At 37.7% G+C, this 13,761-nt stretch overlaps 2 protein-coding genes across 2 annotated transcripts in view; both read right to left on the reverse strand.

Moving 5' to 3' along the window:
* Positions 1–4,804: 4,804 nt before the first annotated feature.
* tlr9 (toll-like receptor 9) lies at positions 4,805–10,187 on the reverse strand. The gene is made up of 2 exons (XM_053624736.1): positions 9,821–10,187; positions 4,805–8,764 (listed from the first exon to the last, which is right to left on the reverse strand). Exons 1-2 carry the CDS (start codon positions 9,833–9,835, stop codon positions 5,576–5,578), a joined length of 3,204 nt encoding a protein of 1,067 aa, XP_053480711.1. The 5' UTR covers positions 9,836–10,187; the 3' UTR covers positions 4,805–5,575.
* A 115-nt stretch (positions 10,188–10,302) lies between these two features.
* Positions 10,303–13,761, reverse strand: part of apeh (acylaminoacyl-peptide hydrolase) — a 37,792-nt gene continuing 34,333 nt past the window's right edge. The window contains exons 22-23 of the mRNA XM_053624737.1: positions 12,802–12,908; positions 10,303–10,894 (exon numbers count right to left, since the gene is read on the reverse strand). Coding sequence (XP_053480712.1) covers positions 10,789–10,894; positions 12,802–12,908 — 213 coding nt within the window. The 3' untranslated portion in view covers positions 10,303–10,788. The remainder of the gene's footprint in view (positions 10,895–12,801; positions 12,909–13,761) is intronic.

Raw genomic sequence — 13,761 nt, forward strand, 5'->3', positions numbered from 1 at the left:
ATGCTCTGAGCCCCCCTCCTGCAGGAACAGCTGGAACTGGCGGTGATTCAGGCCACGCGCCCGAATAAAGTTAACTATTTTCATGACCGTGGTCATAATATCATCCAGCTCCAGAACCTTTCCACACAGAGCTTCTTGATGGATGATGCATTGATACGTTATCAGGGGCGTGTGACAGTTACTTTTTTTGCAATTTCTCCTTCATTAGTCCAAACAAGCCTGTTTTTCCTCCACACATCGCAGGTGCACCATCTGTAGTTAGTCCCACCAACTTTTCCCACGGCAATTTATTTTTACTTACAGACTTCTCCACTGCATCAAAAATGTCCCGGCCCGTTGTGGTCCCATGCATGGCAGCTACATCCAAGAGCTCCTCAGTGACACAGAGGTCCGGCTTCACGCCTCTAATAAAAATGGATAGATGTGCTGTATCCATGTTGTCTGTGCTTTCATCCACAGCTAATGAAAAAGATAGACAGCTGCGTGTCTCTTCGGCCAGCTGTGTTACTAAATTTCCTTTGTGGAGATTTCTCAATTCCAAATCGCCTTGACGGGACTTTGCTGCAGATGTAGTTTATGTGGCCCTCAGTATGATTTTTCTCCTTCGATTGTGAGAAATAAAGTTTTATTCGTATGTTTTGGATAGCGGAAAGGCCTACATTACCCATAATCCTCGACCACCGACGACACCGATGATTCTCCAATCATCGCCATGATCGGGTTATTATTGGAGTGAATGGACGGCTGGAGCGTCTGCTCTGAGCGTCTCTTACCGCCGCGGACGGGTTTACATTGGAGTCAATTGAGAACCCAGAGCGTTTCATACAGACGTGGAAGGGTCCCTTTTGCGTCAGTATCAGACGCCTAGGGGCATGACAACTCGTCGGTATTTTACGAGTTGGGAATGAGAACAGCAAAAACGTATGTTAAGACAATCATGCACCTATCACGTTCTCCCGGGCCAGATAAAATGACGTGGCGGGCCCCACTCTTCCACCAAGGCATTTGCAAGTTCTCGATCACATCTGTGGGGACACATGGCTACACATGGTTTTCCACTGCAAGGATGATCAGTTGTCCTTCCTGTCTCCCTGTAGCACTGTCTTAGGCGTCTTACATTAGGGACATTGCAGTTTATTGCTCTGGCCACATCTGCAATACTCATGCCTCCCTGCAGCAGGCCTATGGCATGTTCATGCAGGCGAGCAGGCACCCTAGGCATCTTTCTTCTGTTGTTCCTCAGAGTCAGTAGCAAGGTCTCTTTAGTGTCCTAAGTTATTGCAACTGTGACCTTAATTGCTTACCGCCTGTAAAATGTTAGTGTCTTAAGGACTGTTCCACAGGTGAATGTGCAATAACTGTTTATAGTTCATTGAACAAGCATGAAAAACATTGTTTAAACCCTTTCCAATAAAGATATGTAATGCTTATTTGGATTTTACAAAATTATCTTTAAAATACAGTCTTCTGAAAAAGGGATGTAAGGCTAGTGACAAGATGTCTGAACCTAGAAGAAATACTCTCTGAGGACAAAGAACTACTATGAGAGCGAACACTCGATCTCTCTCTCACAGAATTAGCATCCTCACCTGAGATAGCACATCATGCTGAAGTAGAGACTGGAAGATCATCACGTCTTTTCTTCCCACACCCTTCTATTTCTCTGTATTGAGATCGCCTTAAAAATTTGCATCTCCATCGGAAATATCACATCATGCTGAGTGGAGACTAGGAGATCGTCACTACATTGTTTCCTTCTTCCTCTCCTCACAACTTCTCTCTCTGTGTCAAGATCACCTTAAACACACCCAGTCTATATGCATTACATAACATGTTTTAATGCAAATAAGATGTGGAATATACATGTTTATTATATTATACAAAAGGTCTCAGTGCAACTGGAAAATATGGTCTCATTCCCTCAGTAGCAGCTCAAATAAAAATATTGCATGCCGTTAAAGGTATACCCTCCCAAGGTACCTCACTCAAATTACCTCCTGTATGTAAATAAGGTACATCCTTCCACAGACATCAAATTATAATCACAAACAGCACCATTTGGTGGACCCACAGAGCATCTGGGTATTTAGGGGAGAGCTGGCCAAAGATTCGTGGAATCTGTAGACAGATTTCCCACACGATCACTGTGTGTAGTTTTTTTCTACCAGGTATGTAAGTTTTGACTTTCTTATTATTATATACATATTACATATTACATATTATTATGTTTTAAATTAGATTGTAATGTAATGTTGAATAAAATTATTTCTTATTATCAATAGTAGTATTGGATTTGGATGTGTTCATACCTGGTTAAATAAATTATTAGACTTGATTATATTCTGACTTATTCTGAAATTATTGTCTCGAGTAGATTATGTTAATTCAATTCAATTCAATTTTATTTGTATAGCGCTTTTTACAATAGACATTGTCTCAAAGCAGCTTTACAGAAATATCAACACGGTATATAGATATTAAAGGTGCAAATTTATCCCAACTGAGGAAGCCACTGAGTGGCCACGATGGCAAGGAAAAACTCCCTAAGATGTTAAGAGGAAGAAACCTTGAGAGGAACCAGATCCTCATCTGGGTAACAACAGATAGTGTGAAAAAGTTCATTATGGATTCATATGAAGTCTGTTTGGCCTTGGAAGCAGCCGTAGTCCCAGCAATCTGGAATTGGAGTAGATGAGAGCTCCATCCAGAGGTAGGACATCCGAAACGGATCAGGCAGGTCCGGAGAGCAGAGAGGATCAGGATCTCTAATATCTCCATAAATCACACATCGTGTGTGGCTCGATAGAAGGAGAGTTAAGTCCTTGTTACCGCAAATCTGCGACCAGGTTAGTACAGACTAAAATCCAGGTTTAGGTGGAGCATTGGGGCACGCCAACTGAGATTTTAGAGTCCAGGCTAACAACTTGGCATTAAGTTAAGTGTATTAGAGTGTACAGGCTCGATATGAAATACCCGTTTAGGACAACAAAGTCTAAATAGGGGGAAGTCTAAACCTCTGGTTATTGTAATCTTTCTCTAGTTAATGTGTACATGTGAACTATGGCATGATTATATAAAGCTAATTTTACTTAGATATTATTGGTCTATCGCTGTAGATTTTAGTGGTCATGACCTCTGGCTTGAAATAACATTACTGTAACTAAGTGTTACTATCTAAGGGGACTAAATGAAGTACTATTTAGGAAAGGGCAAGCATGGAGCGGTCGTCTAAATTGTACTAGTCAATTACCTCTGGCTAATGACCAAGACTGGTGAGTTTGTGACCGTGAGATCCGTGTACACGACCGGTGCGAGACTCTGAGTGACATTGAATCCGAATGAACGAGCACAACTTAAAGTATAGAATAAAATAGAATTAATCAAATGTAAAATATCAAAAGTATCAAAATACAAATAACTAAGAAATAAATATAACACTGAGGTTTTTATAATTGGAGTCAGATTTAACTTAAGGGAGAGTCAAACAGAATTGGAATGACAAATTTAATAATCTAAATGTATTCACATCGCTTCGAAAAGACAGAAGCACGCAGGAAGCCTTCTACCACATCATTGGATACCGTCGTTGGACCAGTGAGTGGATGTTTCTTTTTTTGCTGAGTATATTTATTGCTAATTATGGTTACTGCAGGAAACATTTGTACATTTTATGTCCTTTAAGGATGACTTTTGCACACTTCTCTGCAGGTGTCATGTCATGGCACCACATTTATTGTTATTCATATAGCATGAATGCATTTTGCTCCAAGATACACTTGGGTACTGTATAAGTATAATTACTAAATAAATAAATAAATAAAATGAACTATTAAGCAAATAAGTTTAAAATTAATATCTGTAAACAATAAATCTATAAAATCTGACAAATTAGTATTTCTGTATTAACTTACACACTTATTTATTTTAGATTGGTGCTTCTCAACCTATTCCAGTTTTTGGCATGTAAGGCTAAAAGCTAGTTTTCCAACTGTTAACTATAATCTGGTGTTTCAACAACACTAATCAGCACTGGTTGTTAGAAAGCATGCCTACATGCTCAAGTTAGATAGTTAGCTAATTGGTCATGATTTGTTAGGCAGTAGCTGTGTCCCAATTGGCATACTATCCGTCCTAAATAGTATACGAGATTAGAATTATTGTGTCCCAAATCATTGTATATTGAAACAAGTATCCCAGAGGTACCCGGATGGTCTATTATTTCTGGTAGATTTCGAAGTGTGGATCCGTGGACACTTTTTCAGCTAATATTGCCCTTGCACGAGGGAGGAGGAGTTTTCTGATGGGCTGCTTCACCGAATTCGCATTTTGGAGAGGTGTAAATAAATGTGAAAAAAATTAATCAAGGGTATCAGAAATGAACATTTATACTATAAATTATATAAGGAATAATGAACGAAGAAATGCTGAAATGTAACAAGGAGTTTGTTTACGGTGACAGTATTCTCTTCTGAGCAACAAAATTCTCTTCTGTTACTTCCGTGACGTGTTAATATATCCCAGTACTTGCATACTCCTTTACTACACACTCAAAAGTATGTACTTTTTCCTCACAAAAAGAGTACATACTTTTAGTACGTAGTATAAGTAGGCAAACTGGGAATCAAGTTGTGTTTTGCCTTTATAATGAAGCACACAGATAAAGGCTACTTGACTGTTAATAGCTCCCCCTTGTACAGAATTTTCAGCTTGACAACAATGCATGTGCAAGTTAATTATGAAGACTGGTCCATGAGGTGCTTTGCATCGGTTAAAAAAAGTTTCTAATGAAAGGAACATACACAAATGGCAAAATGTATTTTATCTTGTATTAGAATGTATTATAATGTACAGAAATTTGAAAATGACTGATTTGTCTTCATATTTAAATATACATATACTATGATGTACATAACTTAATACATCAGGGCTTGTTACACAATCTTATTGTACATCCAAAATGTTTACTTTTAGAGCATATGATGTTGCTATGAAGCTAGCAAATTAAACAATGATTGTAGTATCAGTGAGGCACTATATTAATTATAGGCTAAAAGTATGGCAGAAAGCAACTAATGTTCAAGAATATTTTACAGAATAAGTAAACACACAAAATATGTGGGCAGCTCAGTGGTGCTGCAGGTAGTTATGAAGCCTTACAGTTCCTGCGTTCAGGGTTCCTAGATTCCAATTACTGTCTCTGAGGCATTTTGAATGCTCTTCATGTAGGTTTCCACCACGTACTGCAGTTTCTTTCCAACTATCAAATAGCAGACAAGCCAGCAGATGGATTGGCTCTACTAAATTGCATTGGACAGACATCTGGTCCAGGGTGCATTCCTGCCTCCAAGATGAGCTCCGACATCTCTCCAAACATATATTCATGCCCTTTTGTTTTATGTTAATAAACATTCACTGTCTGAAATGTCTTGAAGAAAACATTATATTAATTTTTGCAGTTAGTGTTGCTTTCATACTTTTCAGTGTATGCAAATAAACAAATCAACTTTTGTAAATAAACCGGCCCTCTGAAATGCTTAGTATGTTTTGGGTAAATATAACATCTTGGTGCCTTGATTTATATAAGCTCATTAGATAGGAAGCTCTCTGTAACTTTTTTATCATAAGATCTCACGTTGTCAGATGCTAGAGCAATATGCAAGTTATTCCAGAAGAGAGGCTGGGCTCGAGGGTTCTTAGGCCAGGAGAGAACTGACTTTCTGCAGAGCCTTTTTCTCATCTGCAAGTACTTGAGCTTGGGGAAAAGAGGATCCAGGAGGACCACAATTGCAACATCCACTTTCTCATCCAGCAGTCTCTGCTGGACCAGAATGAAAGCTTGCTTTATTACCCCATTCACAGAAGCACAGCCACCCTGATTAGTCAGCACAAACACTGTTTTCCTGCTGTTGTACACTGCGTTGTGTAGATTCTCAATGCATGATACTCCTGGTATCCAGTCCCGTTCCTCCAGACAGAGCCGGAATTTCCATCTTCCTCTGCTTTCCAAGTTAATCAACATCTCATTGTAGATCCAATCTCTCACTGCCTTGTTCTTTGTATCAAACACCACAAATGCATCATGTTGGTTGTTCATGTTGTTTCCGTGAAGTGGTGTGTAACCCTTGTGTCCTGCCCACAATATCTGGAAACAGTACCACAGGTCCCAGCCATATAGATGCCTCAAAAGGGGGATTGCAGTTGCTGCAATAGTAAGGAGGAAAGTAAAGAGGAAGGAAACACTGCCAAATATCTCCTGGCACGAGCGAGGATCAATGGAAAGGACATTTACTCCTGTCTGTGATTCAGGAAAACCACAGCGAACATCTGTAGTGAGGTGTGGGATATCCACAGGACTTGTTCGCAGAAAATCAGTAAACCAGGAAGTAGCACAGCTACATGTAAATGGGTTAGCATGCAGTGTTAGCTTGCAGGAGGTCTTTGAAGTGATACAAATGGTATTGCCTTTCTGTAATGATGGGGGGAGAGCGTGCATCTCTAAGATCTTTAACTGGTTGTGATTGAGCATCAGTTCTTTAAGACCTGTTGCCTGACTAAAGAAAGACTCTGGAATTGCACTTAGTCGGTTATGACTGAGGTCCAGGCTTCTAAGCTTAATGCCAAAGTAGATAACGCTGTCTGGCAAATTAAACAGATAGTTTCCACTGAGGTTCAGATAGCACAGTTGACTGAGAACGGAGATATTGTTCCAGGGAAAGTAATTCAGTAGGTTTGAGTCCATCTTGAGCACACGAATACTTGGAGGAAGGTTAACTATTGCTTCTGGGGAACATGATCTAAGCTTGTTGTCAGAAATGTCCAGGTATGTAAGGTTTGTCAACCCCTGAAAGAATCGTATGTACTGATCTCCACTAGTGTCCCACATGATGTCCAAACGATTTCCAGAGAATAACAGACACTTTAGAGATGTGCTATAAAGCGTGTTGGAGATTCGCATGCCAATGTTATTGTTTGCTAAACTAAGAACTTCAAGTGAAGTCAAGTTCTTTATGAAAGTGAAGCGGTGCCCAATTCCCCTCATCTGAAAATGGAATTCATTGTTGCTAAGATCAAGAGCCTTCAGTGTTCTCCTTAGCTCCTGGAATGCTTCATTAAAGTAAAGGTCAATACGGTTGTGTGCCATGTTGAGGTATACCAGTTTGGTAAGAGGATAAAACTGCTGGCCATTTAAAGTTTGACTCATATAGTTATAGGACAGGTCCAAGCACATTGTTTTCTCCATTCCTTTGAAAGTACTTGCATTCAGCCATGGTATATTGTTTTGTGATAGGTCAAAAAAGAGTTTTCGATAACAGAAACACTTTTGGAAATTCAACATTGAATAACTTTTTGGACATTCTTTGTCAGTGCAGTGTAAATAGTTCATCTGGAGCTTTGACTCAAATGTAGGCATGTCTTGAAGCTTCAGGTGATCATCCCTCTGATATCTATCCAGGGTCATGGCATTATTAGAGCTTGCTGTGTAGTATGGGTTGATGGTTAACATGTTCTGTGAAAGCACAACCATTTTCAACGATCTCAGCTGGTTAAATGCAGTTACATTACAAGAACTAATGAAGTTCATGCGCAGGTCAAGATACTCAAGCTGTGTTAGGTTGAAGAGAGGTCTAAGGCTATTGTTCGACAACTGATGAAAGAAAAGCCCACTTAAATGAAGGTTCCTCAATGACTTCATTCTGCTAATAGAGGGTGACAGTATCAGCTCTGAAAATGTTTTCAGCGGTTGATAGTTATATAGAAGATTAAGGGACACAACACCCTGCAGTTCCTCATAGAATGTGCCATTACGGATGCTGTAGGCAAGGAGATTTTCTGAGAGGTCAAGTGTCTTTAGTTTCTTTAGTTGTGCAAAAAGATTTTTAGAAATGGAATAGATTGAGTTTCCCCGTAGACTAAGGATAACAAGTGAGTCTCTCTGATCAAAAAAAGCGTTGTCATGCAGGCCTAAGGATGAATTATTTGGGCAAGGAAAGCAAGGTTGAGCAGCATGATCACACCTTTGGCAGTTCCACTGCAGATTAAGGAAACTGAGTTTAGTGAGGTTTGTAAAAGAGCTTTCCCAGATCTCTGTAATTCTGTTTTCTGTAAGGTCTAGACTTTCCAGTGAGGAAGGCAATTGTTTGGGAACGGAAGACATATTATTAAAGCCAAGGGTGAGGTTCTGAAGTTCAGGTAAATCCTGAAACACCATTTGATCAATGAAAAATGATTCATTACAGGGGTTGGCATAGTAGCAATTTTTGGCAAGAAGCAGTTGTTTGAGAAAAGGTGTTCCTAGGGGTTGTTCAATCCGGAAAATATTGTTAAATTCTAATCCTAAAACCTCAAGGTGCTGGGGTAGAAGAGGAATAGTCTTGAGACTATTTCCTGCCAATTGAAGGAAGGTCAAGTTCTTGAGATTAACAAATGCTTCCGGATCAATAAACACTTGGCATGAAGGCAATTTCAATGCTTTGAGGCGCCCAGGCAAACAATTCCACATTAAACTTAGACTCTGAAGATTGGGAATATCTGAGAAATCATGACGTTTTACTTGATGTATACGATTTTCATCCAGGTTTAATGAGATGATAGAAAATGACATAAATTTAGGGATGCTCATGAGGTCTCTGCGCTTGCAGTCTAAATGTATGTTACCATCACTGTTGGTGTTATTGTCACAAGGGTAGAATTTAGGGTTCATTGTTTTGACCAAATTGAGTTGATCCAGTACAAAAAATAGGTACAATCCGGGTCCAAACATGAACTATAGGCAGAGAGAGACACATGTTAGATGTAAATTTGTTAAAACATCATGGTATATCACACTAATACAATAATACAATTGTACAATTATGTTTTTAAATTTTCTGCCATAAGTGTCATTATGATTTTTTTTTTGTCATGCTGTTACCAAACTTTTAACTAGAGATTAGGCCTTACATATTACATTTTGAATACATTAAATCTGTACCTTATTCAAAATACTTTCCTTAAGAATGTATGTAAATATGTAAGCTGTGTAGCTATTTATATAAATACAGCTATTATATGTACATAACATCTCAGCAACAATTTGTCAATATTATTAGGTCAGAAAGTCTTGATTGTCAATCTGTGTATAGTAGATGTTCAAAGTACAGGAAATAAAAGTTACACTAACAATTTAAAGGATAGAAGGATATAAAAATGAATATGAAATTCTATTTGACAATAGCCCTTGTAAGTTATAATAATTTCATTTCATTAACAGCTAATGCATGCATCCTTCAGATGTCATCAGAAAATAAGAAACAAAAACACTTGCCTGTCTACTATAACCAAACAGTCCTAGTCTATTTTACATGCGTAAGAACAATACAAATATATAGTAATAGTGCCATAAAAAGTGTCTGTGATATTTTGTAAAATAATTTGTATGATCCTCAAGAAAGTCAGTGTATGATACATGGTATTATGAAATTATTGAGTTACATCTGACACTATTGTTGAGAAACATAAAATTACAGGATATGGTCGTATGTGTATTTTGAATTAAATTTTTTTTTTCTCATTTAGCCACGATTCTCATGGGTTGGCTATACTTCCAAAGTGTTGAGAACCAAGAATCATTAATAAGTATTAAAACATCATTATTAAGTAATCATTATTAAGTATGTCAAATCGCTAAAGAAAGAAATAATCGTTTCACTAAATAAAACTTATGTTGGATGCATATTTAAGCCCTGAGACATAAAATAAACCTCTGATATAGCCACAGTTAAATACATCATGAATATTTCTTGGTTCTTAACATGAATAATTTTTAAATAAAGTTACTTACCAAGAGCATCTGCATCTTTACCTGTAGATTTGAAGTTTACAGATGAGAAAGTAATCTAATAAAAGACAGCTTCCCAGAGCATTCAGGCATTTACAGAAGTGAAAACATTCAACCCAGAATAACACTATGAACTGCATGCAAATCACCCTATGTATAAGCACAGGTGGTCAGGCCCTGTGATAGAAGACCTCACAAAAAAGGCACATTATCTTAATCTTTTGTCTCAAAAGCTAAAAGGGAATGAATCTTTTTGTCTTGGATATTCCAGATTCCCTCAAACACAATGAGTTGTGAAAGTTGTGCAGTTCGTAAACAACTGTGTCTAAAGAAGAAAAGAAAGAATGATAAATATATGCATTTGGAAACTGAATCTATTCTTTCTCGAACCTCATCTGCTCTGTGGGAACAGGTGTCATGACAGTCTTGTGACAGTATCACTGTCTTAAAAAAAAAAAAGAAATCAGACAATGTAGAATAAAATACACATTTTAAACATGTTTATTTTGAAAATCAACATGGATTATCCATAGTGTATCAAACATTTACAGAAGAAAGAACCATTAAAGCTCTGGTAAAAAAAAAAAAGAGAGAGAGGGACAAAAGAGAGAATGAAAATACATCATTATTTTTAAATAAGAACATCAGTATAGTAATCGAAAGTGTCAAAGATCATTTGTGAGAGCAGCCACAAAATTATGGCTTGAATAAGCTGCTGTGTTCAGTACATTTTCAAGTGTCTTATTTAGATCAGTTTGATTTAAACTTCAAGTAACACATTAGTGTACCAATACAATTTTTCTTAATGTTTGCATACTAACAAACTGAAAGAGACACTTAGTTATCTTCCTTACTTATCATAGTTATCAAATAAACCTCAACGGCCTAACAACAAATTCGTGTTTCAGATTGCCTATATTTTAATTTAAATACGTAAGGCCATTATAAGTATATTACATAGTCTCTTGTGATTATAGATTGAGGTGCTGGATGATCCACAGTGCAACGTTCATAAATCCATCAGATTCTGCATCAACTTTGGACAAAGAGTGGTTGTTATCTGGATACCATAATAACCTATGGATAAAAAAATAAATAAATAAAATAATAATAATAATAATAATAATAATAATAATATATATATATACAATGAGGGAAAAAAGTATTTGATCCCCTGCTGATTTTGTACGTTTGCCCACTGACAAAGAAATGATCAGTCTATAATTTTAATGGTAGGTTTATTTGAACAGTGAGAGACAGAATAAAAACAAAAAAATCCAGAAAAACGCATGTCAAAAATGTTATAAATTGATTTGCATTTTAATGAGGGAAATAAGTATTTGACCCCCTCTCAATCAGAAAGATTTCTGGCTCCCAGGTGTCTTTTATACAGGTAACGAGCTGAGATTAGGAGCACACTCTTAAAGGGAGTGCTCCTAATCTCAGCTTGTTACCTGTATAAAAGACACCTGTCCACAGAAGCAATCAATCAATCAGATTCCAAACTCTCCACCATGGCCAAGACCAAAGAGCTCTCCAAGGATGTCAGGGACAAGATTGTAAACCTACACAAGTCTGGAATGGGCTACAAGACCATTGCCAAGCAGCTTGGTGAGAAGGTGACAACAGTTGGTGCGATTATTCGCAAATGGAAGAAACACAAAAGAACTGTCAATCTCCCTCGGCCTGGGGCTCCATGCAAGATCTCACCTCGTGGAGTTGCAATGATCATGAGAACAGTGAGGAATCAGCCCAGAACTACATGGGAGGATCTTGTCAATGATCTCAAGGCAGCTGGGACCATAGTCACCAAGAAAACAATTGGTAACACACTACACCGTGAAGGACTGAAATCCTGCAGTGCCAGCAGGTCCCCCTGCTCAAGAAAGCACATATACATGCCCGTCTGAAGTTTGCCAATGAACATCTGAATGATTCAGAGGACAACTGGGTGAAAGTGTTGTGGTCAGATGAGACCAAAATGGAGCTCTTTGCCATCAACTCAACTCGCCGTGTTTGGAGGAGGAGGAATGCTGCCTATGACCCCAAGAACACCAACCCCACCGTCAAACATGGAGGTGGAAATATTATGCTTTGGGGGTGTTTTTCTGCTAAGGGGACAGGACAACTTCACCGCATCAAAGGGACGATGGACGGGGCCATGTACCGTCAAATCTTGGGTGAGAACCTCCTTCCCTCAACCAGGGCATTGAAAATGGGTCGTGGATGGGTATTCCAGCATGACAATGACCCAAAACACACGGCCAAGGCAACAAAGGAGTGGCTCAAGAAGAAGCACATTAAGGTCCTGGAGTGGCCTAGCCAGTCTCCAGACCTTAATCCCACAGAAAATTTGTGGAGGGAGCTGAAGGTTCGAGTTGCCAAACGTCAGCCTCGAAACCTTAATGACTTGGAGAAGATCTGCAAAGAGGAGTGGGACAAAATCCCTCCTGAGATGTATGCAAACCTGGTGGCCAACTACAAGAAACGTCTGACCTCTGTGATTGCCAACAAGGGTTTTGCCACCAAGTACTAAGTCATGTTTTGCAGAGGGGTCAAATACATATTTCCCTCATTAAAATGCAAATCAATTTATAACATTTTTGACATGCATTTTTCTGGATTTTTTTGTAGTTATTCTGTCTCTCACTGTTCAAATAAATCTACCATTAAAATTATAGACTTATCATGTCAGTGGGCAAACGTACAAAATCAGCAGGGGATCAAATACTTTTTTCCCTCACTGTGTGTGTGTGTGTGTGTATATATATATATATATATATATATATATATATATATATATATATATATATATATATATATATATATATATATATAAAATTTACACTTTTTTTAGAATTTATATTTTTATAGTTTTCTATTTTATAGTTTTACATATCTTCCTTTTGGTACCACTGTAAAAGACACTTTTTGTCTAAGACATTAAATGATCTTCATTAATCATTATCAAGAAGGCCTTTTACCTGACAGGTACTTGGAAAGCTTTCAGAGCTTTGTAGTACTCAATGCCCTGCTTATTAGGTACACGCTTATCTTCTGCTCCCACGCCAAGCAGCACAGGAGTCTTTACCTAAGGAGAGACACAAAAACTTAGACATAACATATTTTATACAATATTGTATAAAGTACGCCCCATCCTAAAGTCCGTATGTTTGGAGAAAAATTGTACATTGCTTAACTGTTTGTGCTATATTAATGTACCATTTTAAGTTGACATAATTTGTACTGCTTCTTGTTTGTACTGTTTTATTCTAGTTTTACAGCAAAACTTTCAGTAAAATTTTTAAAGAGAAAGCTTACCCAGTCTTTCATTTTTTGAAAGAGTGATGTCCAACAGTTGAAATAACTAATTTTATTTTCAAATAGCAGTTTAAATAAATGTTTAACAGTGATTGAAATGTACATTTTCAGTATGCAAAACACACATAACTAAGAACATAACAATGCTCAGCTTGTTCAGTTCAGCAATGCTCAGCATACAGTGCATCCGGAAAGTATTCACAGCGCTTCACTTTTTCCACATTTTGTTATGTTACAGCCTTATTCCAAAATGGATTAAACTCATTATTTTCCTCAAAATTCTACATACAATACCCCATAATGACAACATGAAAGAACTTTGTTTGAAATCTCTGCAATTTATTAAAAATAAAAAACAACAAAAAAAAGGACATGTACATAAGTATTCACAGACTTTTCCATGACACTCAAAATTGAGCTCAGGTGCATCCTGTTTCCACTGATCATCCTTGAGATGTTTCTAAAACTTCATTGGAGTCCACCTGTGGTAAATTCAGTTTACTGGACATGATTTGGAAAGGCACACACCTGTCTATATAAGGTCCCACAGTTAACAATGCATGTCAGAGCTCAAACCAAGCCATGAAGTCCAAGGAATTGTCTGTAGATCTGCGAGACAGGAT

Source organism: Ictalurus furcatus, chromosome 5, assembly GCF_023375685.1.
Source record: "Ictalurus furcatus strain D&B chromosome 5, Billie_1.0, whole genome shotgun sequence".
NCBI classification, from domain to species: Eukaryota; Metazoa; Chordata; class Actinopteri; order Siluriformes; family Ictaluridae; genus Ictalurus; species Ictalurus furcatus.